This window comes from Asparagus officinalis, unplaced genomic scaffold (genome assembly GCF_001876935.1).
Source record: "Asparagus officinalis unplaced genomic scaffold, Aspof.V1 AsparagusV1_Un432, whole genome shotgun sequence".
Taxonomy (NCBI): Eukaryota; Viridiplantae; Streptophyta; class Magnoliopsida; order Asparagales; family Asparagaceae; genus Asparagus; species Asparagus officinalis.
In genome coordinates, this window is record NW_017972697.1 from 99626 (window position 1) to 112199 (window position 12574).

Below are 12574 nucleotides of genomic sequence, written 5' to 3' on the forward strand. Positions count from 1 at the left end.
TGATATTATGGCCATTGCAACCATATTGCCAGAGTCGTCGACTTCTAGCCTCTTGGCTTGGAACATTTTGAAGTAGTCTCTAAGGATTTTCCTAGGATCTTGTCTCATTTGTAGTAAGACATAGGAGGGCTTTTTCTGCTTGGAGTCAGCCAAAAAGTGGTGTACGAACTTTTGGCAGAGTTGCTCAAAGCTATTGGTGGACTTCTTGTCTAATAAGTTTCACCACATCTTGGCACTTCCAATCAGGGTGATGGGGAAAGCTCTACATATGATTGTTTTTGAAACTTGCTTCATGTTTATCAGATCATAGAAGTTTTGTGCATACTTTGTTGGATCTCCCTCGCCTTTGTACTTCTCAATATGAGGCATCTTGAATTTAGTGCAGTGGGCTTCCATTATTCAGTTGGTGAGCGGAGTGTTCTCTTCGATGGTCTTGACGATAGTGTTGAACGTCTGGTCATAACCAGATGCTAGATTGGTGGTGGAAGAACTCGAAGCAGTATAGGGGTATCTAGGGCTACGTGAAGCCGTCCACGCAGTCTGCTTATGGCCACCATGGCCGTAGCTGGGGCTCTTCCCTATTGCCTTAACAGATGGCTAGGTTTGTTGAGGCGAAACGATGAAGTGGGTTTGTTGGTGAAGTGGAGGAGAGGTGTGCCTAGCCTAGTCTTCATGCAGTCGCTGCTCTGCCTAACCTGTAGCAGATGGAGGAGGAGGAGGAGAAAATGATAGAGAGCGCTGCTAAGGGGAAATCCTACTGAGGAGCTCATTAACAAAAAAAAGTGAACTACTATTGGAGAGATTAAGAAATCCTCTGAGCAGACTCCTCTAATAAGGCTTGAGTGACATAGCCCATGTGTCGGTCATCAACAGGCGGGTAAGCAGATCGGCCTGGGTGATTAGAACAAGTCATATATGCAAAGAAGAAAGAAAGAGCCCTACAGTAAGCGCCAAATTGTTGATGTCAGTTATCTAACAGGAAATTATATGTGGATTATGTGGGGTGCTAGGGTCCTCAATCTCTTTTAGATGACTAGGCTCTGAGCAGCATATTCCATCCTACACATGAAGAACACATGAGAGATCAGAGTTAGGATCTCTGGTGGATCCTCCAATGATCAATTCAGTAGAGAGCTTGAGTGGAGAAGTATGAAGATAACGTAGTTTTTTGCAAGAGATTTCTTACCCTTAGCAGTAGACATCAGCTTCCTTTATAGCAGATCCATAGGGTAAATGGGTAACTTTGACCAACCAAGTCAAGCAGGCGGCTCAATCATCATCTAAGTTATAGGTGTTGGTTGCAAAGGGGGATGACTCACCCGGGCATTTAATGTGAGAGTGATAGAATGTGTGTAGCGCTGATAAGATCTGATGAGCCATAAAGACTTACGGGGTTACAAAAATGATGACTCTGATCGTTCATTTAATATGATGGCAATCGACTGTCGGCGAGGGGTCCAAGGATACACCGCCTTCCGAATCGACTTCACAAGAGGGTCGAGAAGTGACACCTCTCATCTCGTTTCTACGAGTGGGCCAATAAGTATCGACTTTTTAGTTAGCCGCAAAGGTTGTCGGGTCGGCCTTGTGAAGTGAAAAGGAGTGGGGTCTATGTTAGGTCTCATGTTTATGAGCCTACTATCTATTCTAGTTTTGATGATTAACAAATAATTCCTAACAATATTTATCAAGTATTTATTTGCTTATTAGGTATTCTACACAAAGATCCTCTGTTGGCAGTTGGTTGGAATTAAGCTTAACGACGACCTCCTTTGGAGGTTGGAGGAAACCAGAATGAAGTCATTTGTGCATTTAAGTCAAAGATTATCTATTGTGCTTCATCCTACCAAGATCGAGCTCAATCGAAGACCATTAGCTTGGATAAAATAGTCAAAGTTTATACTTTGTGCGTTATACTTACATCTCAATTCATACACGCACACGTTTTTTGAGAAAACATCAAGCTTTTAGATTATTGACTTAACAACAATGTTTTATACTTGTTTGTAAGCCCATTAATCCATTCAAATTTGTTTCCAAACTTGCATATGTTCATTGTGTCAAAATCAAGTATTTACGAACTCGTATTTTTTGACAATTTTGCAAAATGACAAGTTTTCACAAATGGGTAATGAGTTTCAAATATTTATTCTCCAACATGTTTGCTTTCATGTTTATAAATATTTTTCAAAATTTTACTATTTTTAGATTTGATTTGCTATTTTTTATTGATTTTACAAATTCATGCTTCTGGAAAAATTCAGTATCTAGATATCTGTCAATCGGTCGACCAACAATACTCCATCAGTTGACCGACAATAGCAAATCGGTTGACCGACGTGAGACCACCAGTCGACCGACCAGAAAAGTGATTTCAAAGTTTGGTTTCTTAGGATCATCAGTCGACCGATACACATGTATCAGTCGACCGATACACATGTATCAGTCAACCGATACACATGTATCAGTCGACCGATAGTCATCTTTCAGTCGACCGACACATAACCATCAGTCGACCGATATTGTATCAGTTTCAATAACGGCTAGTTTTTCCTATTTTTTTCTTTTATGGGTTTTGCCTCATTTTTTGTGCTTTCCTCTAGTTTGGGCTGATATGTTGAGAGACTATATATATAGTCCTCAATACATATCTATGAGAGTGAGCTTAGAACTTTGTTCTCATTCTTGTTAGAGAACAAACCATTTGTGACGCCCTTGGGTTCACACAAGGCTGTAGTCCAAGGTAAAACCAAGAATGTCAAACCTGCCATACACCACACCATGTAATAACATGTTTCACAATCATAATTACTATCTCTCTAGTAGAGTCAATAACAGGTATAGGTACAAAAGCAAGTAAAAGATAATACAAGAATCAACTGATGAAATAATAGAGATTAAATTAATATTTCATCAGCTAACATACCGAAGTACAAGTCAATGTCTGAAATAAATGAACCGGAGTTCTCAACAAGTCTCAAATACAAAATATCCGAATAAGAGAAAATAAGGCACACAGCCTTTACAACTTCTAGAAATAAAATCCTCAAATGTCTAAATAGAAGTCTACAATGAAGCTCAAAAGAAGAATATAACTAAAACAGATAGCTAAAGCTAAAGTGCATCGCCATCAACCTGCGACTCTCTGGGCTCCTGGCTCGTTACCTGAAAGGAGGAGGGACAACGAGCGTCAAAGCGCTAGCGAGCAACATCACAACCAACCCCAAGGGAAAGGGCTCGTTGTATACAAAAAATACAGTTAATATATATATATATATATATATAATCACCGATCCTATTTAGGAACTTACAACATGAGCTTAAGTACGTCGAGCGAAATAATACAAATAAGGAAACCCTCATGTATATACCTTCTAGCTTAAATTGTAGATCCCTAATGATAAGAGGGTTTTAGTACTTAGAAAATTACAACACGAGCATAGGTACGTCGAGCGAAATAATTCAAACAAGGAAACCCTCATGTATATACCTTGTATCTCAAATTGTAAATCCCTAAATACCAAACCCGAAATCTAATATAGGAACAATAATAAAAGAAGATTGTATCTCAAATTGTAAATCCCTAAATACCAAACCCGAAATCTAATATAGGAACAATAATAAAAGAAGATAAACTCATCTCAGAACTTAAATCCGGTGTCTTTCATTTATGAAAGTTTAGAACAAGTTTTACAAGTTTTTAAGAGTTTCAAAGATAAATAAAAAGTGTTTCATTTGTGTTTTACAAGAGAAGAATTGCTACAACGTTTTTAAGAGTTTCAAAGATAAATAAAAAGTGTTTCATTTGTGTTTTACAAGAGAAGAATTGCTACAACGTATTTGGGGATCTCTACCTCAAATTTCTACTGTTTCATTTGTGTTTTACAAGAGAAGAATTGCTACAACGTATTTGGGGATCTCTACCTCAAATTTCTACATCTGTTAGAGAAGTTTTCTTAACTCATCTTCTAGCTATTTATCATTTTGTTTCTTATATATTTATGCTAAATTGATTTGCATTATATTTCATTGTATTCATTGCTTACACACACAACCATTGAGCTTTAGTATTTCACATATTGTATACATTTGGGTTATGGGGTTGTATTTATGAGAGAGAGCTTAGAACTTCGTTCTCATTCTTGTTAGAGAATAAACCATTGTATTTGCACTTAATAGTTGAGATCACATTGTAATACACAAGGACACTTAGAGAAGTGGTTGGTGAGAGACAGGGTCAATTCCAAGAGGAGTGGCATCGGTTGTAAATCCTAGGAGAGGTAGTAATTCCGAGCACTTAAGGAATGTAACACGGGATAGGCCAATACTTAGAGGAGTGTATTGTGTATTGACAATTGTGTGAGTTGTAAACGTTTATCGGTGAGCATTGAAAACTGATTGTGTAGTTGTTTCTTGAGATAGTGGAGATTCTCCTCGAGAGTGAGGAGCAGAGACGTAGGTCGAGGGTGACCAAACTCCATGATCATTTGCTTGTGTTTGTGTTTGACATTGGCATATATTTCTCTTATATCTTGTGCTCATTGTTTATCGCCTATTGTCATATTGCACACCCTTGTTTATCCTTGCATATAATTTATTGTACATCTCCTTGTAAGGATATTGTCTCATAGTTTATTCGCTTCTTGTTTCGTTATATATATCCTTGCATATCTCATTGTATACCTCATTGTTAGGATATTGCATTATAAGCTTTAATTTGGCATTAATATCGGATTAGGTTAGCAATTATCCTATTCACCCCCTACCCCTCTAGGGTACTTTCAGTTGATTCGAATGGTGTGGGTTGGTAAGTATTGCCTTTTAGTTGGCCTCAAAGGTTGTTGGCCCGACCTTGATTTAGGGAGGTCGAATCGTAAAGTCATTCGAATCGTCCTTCCCGTAGTATGGCTGATTAGGTACTTACGGTAGGACACGTGTTGGCTCCTCATTGAGGGTGAACGCTTAGCTATTTGTAGAATATAACACCATAAGATGCTGAAAAGATGGTTAGAAATCGCTCGAACGTCTGAGAATTCTAGGGTTCTGAAAATAAAGTTAACCCTTTTGAAAACAGAGATATATATAGGCGTGGAGGCCGACACGTAGCATGATCACAACGGTCGACCTAGTCGTTGACAGATGGCTGAGATCAATCCCAAAATTTAAAGGACCGCTCGAGAACCAACGTGCTACCCTCTAATTGGCACGCATTCCGAGTTGAAGAATGAGGCGATAGCGACGCATGATCTCCCATGATGTTAGAACGTCATGTCAAATGCTACCCCTCAATGATCCCTCTTAAATGCACCTCAAAATCCCAATAGTCGATAGGTCATTTCACTCGTACTTGGCCACCCGAATTTAAGTGAAAGGGGCTAATGTCCAAGTGAAAGGGGTCAATGTTACTACACAGAAATGACTAAGTATTAATCCTCTCCAGGAGCCGACACATGTCCATTCTAGCTAAGCATCAGATCGACTTTGCCCTAGGCAGGACAACTTGAGCAACATCAACACCACCCTTCCTAGGGCCGTGTCAAAAGGGATACTTACTCGGAGCCATCACTTGAGTTGATCCTACTTCTTTACATCGTTAAGGCCAGGTTGAGAACTTTTGAATCCAAGATGGCCGAATAAAAATACGGCACTTATCGGCCCGCTCACAAGACCGAGACAAATGGCATCATTTGTCGACCCTCTCATAGAGCCGAGTCGAGAGATGGTTTGTTCTCGAATCCCACACCGACAGTCGATCACCATCACATTGAATGCGCGATCAAAGTCATCATTACTCCAGCATTGAAAGTCTTTATAACTCATCGGATCTCATTAGCACCATGCATTCCTCGTCACCATCACATTAAACACATAGGTAACTCATCCCCTCTGTAGCCGACACCTGTGTAGTATCTGCCAACTGAGCCGCCTGCTTGGACTTGGCCAAAATTATGCAACTGCCTCTCTGGACCAGCTATAAATGGAAGCATTGTCTGCTGCACATGGTAAGTAATTTTCTTACTACTGAACACCGTTGAACTCTACTTCTTCACTCAATCACTTGACTGACTTGATCGTTGGAGGAATCACTAGAGATCCCAGTGCCAATCCCATCACGTACGGTTTATATGTAGGAATGGATTCTCGCCTCATCAACCAACTATCTAATGAAGACCTAGGAACCCTAATCCATTGGTAACTCCACAGTTAACCCCCTGTTTGGTCTCTTTCATCAACAACACCTTCAGCTAATTGTCACGGAAAGGGATTGTGGCTTCCTCTCTAGATCATTTGGGCTCGGCTTCTATAGGATTTTAATAGATTTCGATACCATTTAACACCAACTGTCTTTTATTAATGAAGAGAACCAGTGGCATTATCTACAATTACCCATCATGTGTCCTTTTGCAAAAGTACAAATGTACATTCATATATATTTATTCCGTCTCGAGGAAACACAAGGGTACATGTCTTGTAACTTTCCCTCGTAATAGATATTCGTACATACACATTAAAAGGTATATATCTCATAATTCTCCACGTAAAAGGCTTTTGTACACATACATTGATAAGGTATATGTAAAATTGTAAATATTCTCCTGTATAAACATGATGGTCACGAACACAAGGAAACAATCATGCTTCATTTTTCTCGGCCTCAGCTGACGTCGATTGCGTTCGTGAGTTGGCACGGCTTCTCAGTTCTTCAAAAGCTCGCATGCTCTCCGCATCAAACCCTCCAGCAAACTGAACACAGTAACATCCAATTAGGTAATCTTTTAGCTTACAAACTTCGTGTGAAAGTAAATTTCGACTGTTAAAAGCATTACTTATACACCAAGAAGTTCAATAAGGGTGACGCTGGAAAAAGAAAAAGAAGCGCTATATATAAATTACAGTTAGTTGCATACAGACCACCTGTAATACTGTTGTTTGGAACTTACCATCCTTCTTGTTTTATTTCTAAAGATAAGACACCTTGAGTGACATTTTTTTAATAATTATTTTACCTTTAGAGAAAGAGATAATTGCTTTTTGACAAATAGAATCCCTTGGGGTAAAGGAATCAGAAAAATTTCACTCGGGGTTCTATCTGAAAAAGTAAAACTAGAGGGTAGTAAGTTCATGAGCGTTCATGGGTCTATACGCAATTAACCCTATAAACTAGACTCATTTTATCAGTGAGAAAGAAACTAGCTATGCATGTGAACTACTATGTATCAGTATACCATTCTGTGATGAACTTTAAACTCTCATACACAAAAATGAAACATAGAGTACCTGATGAACTCGGAAGGCAAACCTCACCCCTTGAAGGAGCAAAAATTCCCGGTTTGGTTCTTTATCAGTGCCGGCCAAGGCATCAAGTTCTGTAGAAACCCTCTTCATGTACTTTCTTGCAAGTTGCACAGAGGACAGTTTAATCTGCAACGGTACATAGCAGACGGAGTCTTTTCATAAACATATTTCTAGTGTAAAAAATGTCACTGATACTATATTCACTAATTCTAGAATTTATATATCAAATTTCAGTTATTATACACAGGTAGTTTAGAAATTTTAACATACCTTACCAACTATACCCGAATCTGACAACCAATCAACTGGGATACCGAATTCTCTGTATCGTGACATAGCCATATCTCTTGTACGTAAGAGTGCATAAACACTTTGTTCCATTCTAGAGATTAAGATTATAGGATAAGATTATAACATATTCTGGCACATAAGTTATTGAACGAACGTTCTATGTTCTTTTGTGGCACTTACTTCTCGAGCAACGAGTACATTTTCTTCAGAGCAGACTCACAAGGAAGTTTTGGATCATCAACAAAGGATGATACTCGCATATCTAGCTTCACCAGATCTTGATACTCAAAAGCTGCTTCTCTTAGAGCATCAGCCTTGCTTTCTGGCCAATCGAAGTGTTTCAGAACAGCTCGCTCGTCAACCTACGAAAATCAGCATGAAATCCTCAATGTGGAAATAAGGACTATATTTGCAAATTCAATTACATGAAATACTTTATTTGCAGCTAGAAGAAGACAGGTACTGAAATTGGCAAGTTCATAACAGAAAATGACCGGAGAGTTGAGAAACACAAATGTCTTACAGTGATTATAGTTCTGGAAAAAATAAGTTAAACAACTAAAAAATTAAAGATAAAAGGATTACCAAGAAAGAGAGTTCTTCATCCAACCAATTCACAAAAGAAACAAGGTCTTCAATCCTGCTAAAAGAAGCTGCCCTGACTTCCATGGCCAAGGATTGGACAAAATCACCTTGAGTCTCCACATCAGCTTTAACCTGAATCAGATCTCAAAACATAAATCCTACACATATAAAACACAACTGAAAAACAATAGTTTACATATAAACATCTTTCTTTCTCTCATCGATCTATTTCACGAGTACTTGGGTGAATTATTAGGATTCTAGAACGACTTCTACTTAAAACCATTAATAGGGTCTAAAATACTGAAATGAAACTTTACTCACAGCTAACATGAATGTTGATTTGTTTGCAATCTCCCCAATCATATTGCTCCTGGCATCTGCGATGGCCCCAGACGCTACGGAAGCTAATGATGCTGGATCCTTCTTTGATTCACGCTTCATCAGAGACTGATAGAGCTCAACAAGCTCAGGAGCCCGATGAACTCCACTTCCACCACCTGAGCCTTTGGACAAATTTCCTGGAGGAGGTGGCGGTCTTGGTGGCCCCCCTGGCGGCGGAGGAGGTGGAGGTCCACCAGGAGGCGGTGGTGGAGGTGGTATACCGCTCAAAGTAGCATTATTCTTACCATCATTTGAACTTAGTGCATCTGATGGTCTAGGTGGCGGTCTTGGCACTCTCGGAGCTCGCTTCTCGATTTCAGCTAATCTCATTTTGCTTACAACTTGCCCACCAACCTTTCCGTTCTCACTGTTTCCAGATTGTTCATCTGAGACTGCACCACTGGTGGCTATAGTCGTCTTCTCTTTTAATTGTGCAAGCTTAGGTGGCAACGCGACAGATTTCTCCCGGTCTCTCTTCATCGTACTCTCACCAAACCTCTCAACTCGCGCTTGCTCTGCTTTCTGTTTAATTGCTTTCTCTCGTTCTAATGCTAGCTTGTGCCTGTCTTTGAATGCTGGATACTTCTCATTCGCCACTCCCTCAACAGATTTTGACATGAGCTGAAACGAATCAGCCACAGAGTTCAACGAATCGCTTGAAGCAACTCTCGTCTTAATTCTCGGGAGATTTGGATCATCCAATAACTCGTTTTGATCATTCTCACCCCTGCCAAAGGTTGTGATTGCATTGTAATCGGCTGCATTACGAAGCATTAGAGCTTCTAATGGTCCCTTTGCTAATCTTTGGCTAGTCCTCATTGGAGAACTACTGCCAACAGAACGAGTAGGTGAAGCTAGAACACTGGCATCATCCTTACTCTTGCCCCATCTCTTTATCTTTTGAATTAGCGACGGCTTCTTGCTTAACGAACTGTATCTACTAGAATAGCTTTCGATTGAGGCATTGTCAAAATCTTCACTGCCACCTGGCGATGAGGGTGCAGATGGGATGCTTTCGAGGTCAGTGTCGCCTTGGCCACGCTCAGAGTCAGCATATTCCATCATCAGTCTCTTTGCTTGTTTTTGAGATTTGGGGCTAAGGTTTTTGCTGAGTTCACGGGCGGAGATTTTGCCTGTTGGGTTCTGGTAGTTCCGAAGCTCGTAGCGGAGGCAAGCATTGACCCACCTTAGGTAGACAAGTTCTTCGACTTCACTAAATCTGTTCATCTGGAGACCTTCAACTTGCTTGGTGAGATCTTCATTGGCGTGTCTCAAGTTGTTGATCTCTTCCCTTGCTCGGGAAATCAACTCAGTCTGCACGATTGAAGAAGATTTTATCAGTCTTGTACTGTTGAAGATTGCATGATGAGTTAAGCAGGTATATTTGGTTACAATTAGATTAGTTAGGGAACTCCTAGAACCTTACAGAGATCAAAGCTAATTATACATGTAACTAAATTACTGTGACTACTACAATGATTCAGAAAATTTCAACTTCAGTAGGAGAAAGTGAGTTCACATTTCTGGTCATGTTTCTGTAAGTCTGAATGTTGAGACTTGGACGTAGATTTTCACGGCATGCATCTCATATGAATGCTTATGTATGCTAAGATTGAGAAAATTACTAATCAACTCTCTGATTCTGGGGTTCTTCCAACTTCACTGGAATAAAAACATGAACCACAAATTCAACTCACTCGGGGGCAAAAAAAAGCTTGTATGCAGAGTTCGTAGGACCAACACTTTTTGGATATATGAATCTATATGAGAGTAGTTCTGTGAAGTCACTGAACTTTATGAATTCGTGACAGATAAAGCTATTGATATCGTTCAGAAAACAAAAGGCTTAAGAACACGAAATGTGAACTGGTTGCATTTTTTTGTTAGACTATTCAGAAAGATAGAAACAACAAATTGTCAGGATGATGTTAAAGGGCGTAACAAGTATTATTTTGCCTGAATGCTGATATTCTTTTCTGGATAGAAACTTTAGCGGCAGGAATGTCGTATAAAGAACATCCAAGTATTTTCGCCTCTTTGCTTTACTTTTGTTTTTCCCTTTCATGTTGGATCAATACTTAATGCTATGGTAATGACTCCTCAGTAAAACGCAGGGTGGAAACATTGCTACAATTGCATCTATTAGCGTCTCATACCTCAGTCATGGTGGTGAGTTCATTCACTCTATCCTCTGCTGCAGCCAACTTCACAGTGAGCTCCCTCTTCTCATGTTGCAGCTCCTTGCTCATCCTCCTCAGCTGCACGACCTCTACCTCCAAATCCTTCACAGCCTTCAGCTTCCTGTCTAACTCAGCATCTTTTCTCGCTGCCTCTTCTTCCTTTGCCTGAAGCACCGATACCTGCTGCTTCAACAATAAAAGTTGCCCTTTCGTCTGCCCAGCCTCAAGCTGAATTTGCCTTTGCAACTCCTTAATCTTATTCCTGGTTCCCTCTAATTCCTTTCTCGCCGCAAGTCCAGCCGCAACTTCCTCTTGAAGCTTCTTCCTTTCAGCCTGAAGTGAGTTGATGGTAATGTTGAGCATGTCGACCTCCTTTGTCTTCATCCTTAGCTGCTTCTGCAACTCGGTGAAGTCTGTTTCCTGCTCTTTTAAACCGTAGTACTCCAGCAACTCCCCTTCAAGCTTCACTTCTCGCTCTTCAAGTTCCTTCACCAAGCTCCGAAGTCTCTCCACTTCTGCCGCGTTGTTTGCCATCTCAATATCATACTGAGAAATGGGCTTCGTGTTGAAATTGTTATCTGGTAGCGGGAAGTCAATTTCCCCTGAAAGAAGAGACTCAAATTCGGGTAGCAGCTCGTCTTCATCTTCTAACTGCATAATATCAGAGTTTCTGGAGAGGGCTGCGCTTATCAGGTTGCTGATTGTTTTAACTTCCTCTTTTTCTTCTTTCTTTTCCTTTCCATCCACCTGTAGGATTTTTGAGAGTGGTAGGTAAAAAAAGGAAGAATTTACATAGGCAAAGCACATTTGCACAGGCTATGGTAATAGCATACATGGTCCTCCCAGTGGATAACGCTCGATCCTTCATCATTCTCTTTTCGGATTTCGTCATCGCCTGATTCAAAACTCACACTAAGCACCAGCGGGAAGAAATACAGCATTATAGGAAAGGCGTATTTTACCTCCAACACGAAAGGAAATGATACCTGAAGGCTTCACTCGAGGCTGCTTCGGGCTTTTAGCCCGCTTGACTGCAACGGCTGCAGCGGAGGCCGCAACAAGGAGCCCTACTCTAACAAGCATGAAGAGAGATGGTCAACACCCTTTTCTTCTCCCTTCATTCATTCCTTCACCGAACCGTACCCATGAAAGAATCAAAACCCCCCAACAGCTCCTGTCGTCAATGTATATATCATCTTTGTTGGAGCCAAAACCACATACATAATAATAACCGATAAATGTCCCTGTTTATCTGCAAAGGGTAGAAATGAGAGGGAACGCCACTAGAACGTGTGGCTGGCCTTTCCCATCCACCGCTTGTCTATTCTCTTATCATCCCTCTACACTTGATAAACTCTGCTGCCATGATAACTATAATTCTCCGAAAAAGGACAAAATCCAACACCGGAAACTGACAAGGTATCTATTCCTGGGGTCGAGAAGGTATCAAGGCAACAAGTTGCAGAGCCCAGGTTCACATGTAAATTAGGTGAAAGTGGGTTTGTGGGCAATGAAAAGATAGAGCTACCCTTTAGTTCCCAGCCAATAACTCACTAGCTAATTATATTACTTGTATGTGGGAAGAGAAGTGGAGCGGAGGCAGAAATTTCAATGGAGGTTTTGTGCCGGGACCCCACATTGGTCTTTGGCTTATCTACCAACAAAATGGATTTACCGCCTAACTTCCATTTCTTGTTCATTTACTTCGTAGATAACTCCCTACTATTTACATTCACATTCCCGACTAGAAATTGCACCTCTGGTCAAGGTAGAAGTAAGGATGAACTGGACTGATGAAATTGCTAGAGAGGGACAGCAATGCGTCCTGCAACGAAAGC

The 12574-nt window shown here is 40.4% G+C and overlaps 1 protein-coding gene across 1 annotated transcript; it reads right to left on the reverse strand.

Annotated features, from left to right (window-relative positions):
- Positions 1-6400: 6400 nt before the first annotated feature.
- Positions 6401-12241, reverse strand: LOC109827775 (protein CHUP1, chloroplastic). Its single transcript, XM_020394792.1, has 9 exons — positions 11723-12241; positions 11570-11631; positions 10713-11483; positions 8497-9870; positions 8173-8304; positions 7768-7949; positions 7567-7678; positions 7279-7422; positions 6401-6744 (listed from the first exon to the last, which is right to left on the reverse strand). The coding sequence occupies exons 1-9, from the start codon at positions 11817-11819 to the stop codon at positions 6634-6636; spliced, it is 2985 nt and encodes a 994-aa protein (XP_020250381.1). The 5' UTR covers positions 11820-12241; the 3' UTR covers positions 6401-6633.
- Positions 12242-12574: the final 333 nt, after the last annotated feature.

What these genes read in the sequence shown, in the direction of transcription:
- LOC109827775 (XM_020394792.1), bottom strand. Translation starts at nt 11,819, where the DNA reads ATGCTTGTTAGAGTAGGGCTCCTTGTTGCGGCCTCCGCTGCAGCCGTT. An exon ending in AACTCACCACCATGACTGAG is followed by an intron (nt 9,871 to 10,712) that starts GTATGAGACGCT and finishes TCAATCGTGCAG; the next exon opens with ACTGAGTTGATTTCCCGAGC. An exon ending in ATTCGGGTATAGTTGGTAAG is followed by an intron (nt 7,423 to 7,566) that starts GTATGTTAAAAT and finishes GTACCGTTGCAG; the next exon opens with ATTAAACTGTCCTCTGTGCA.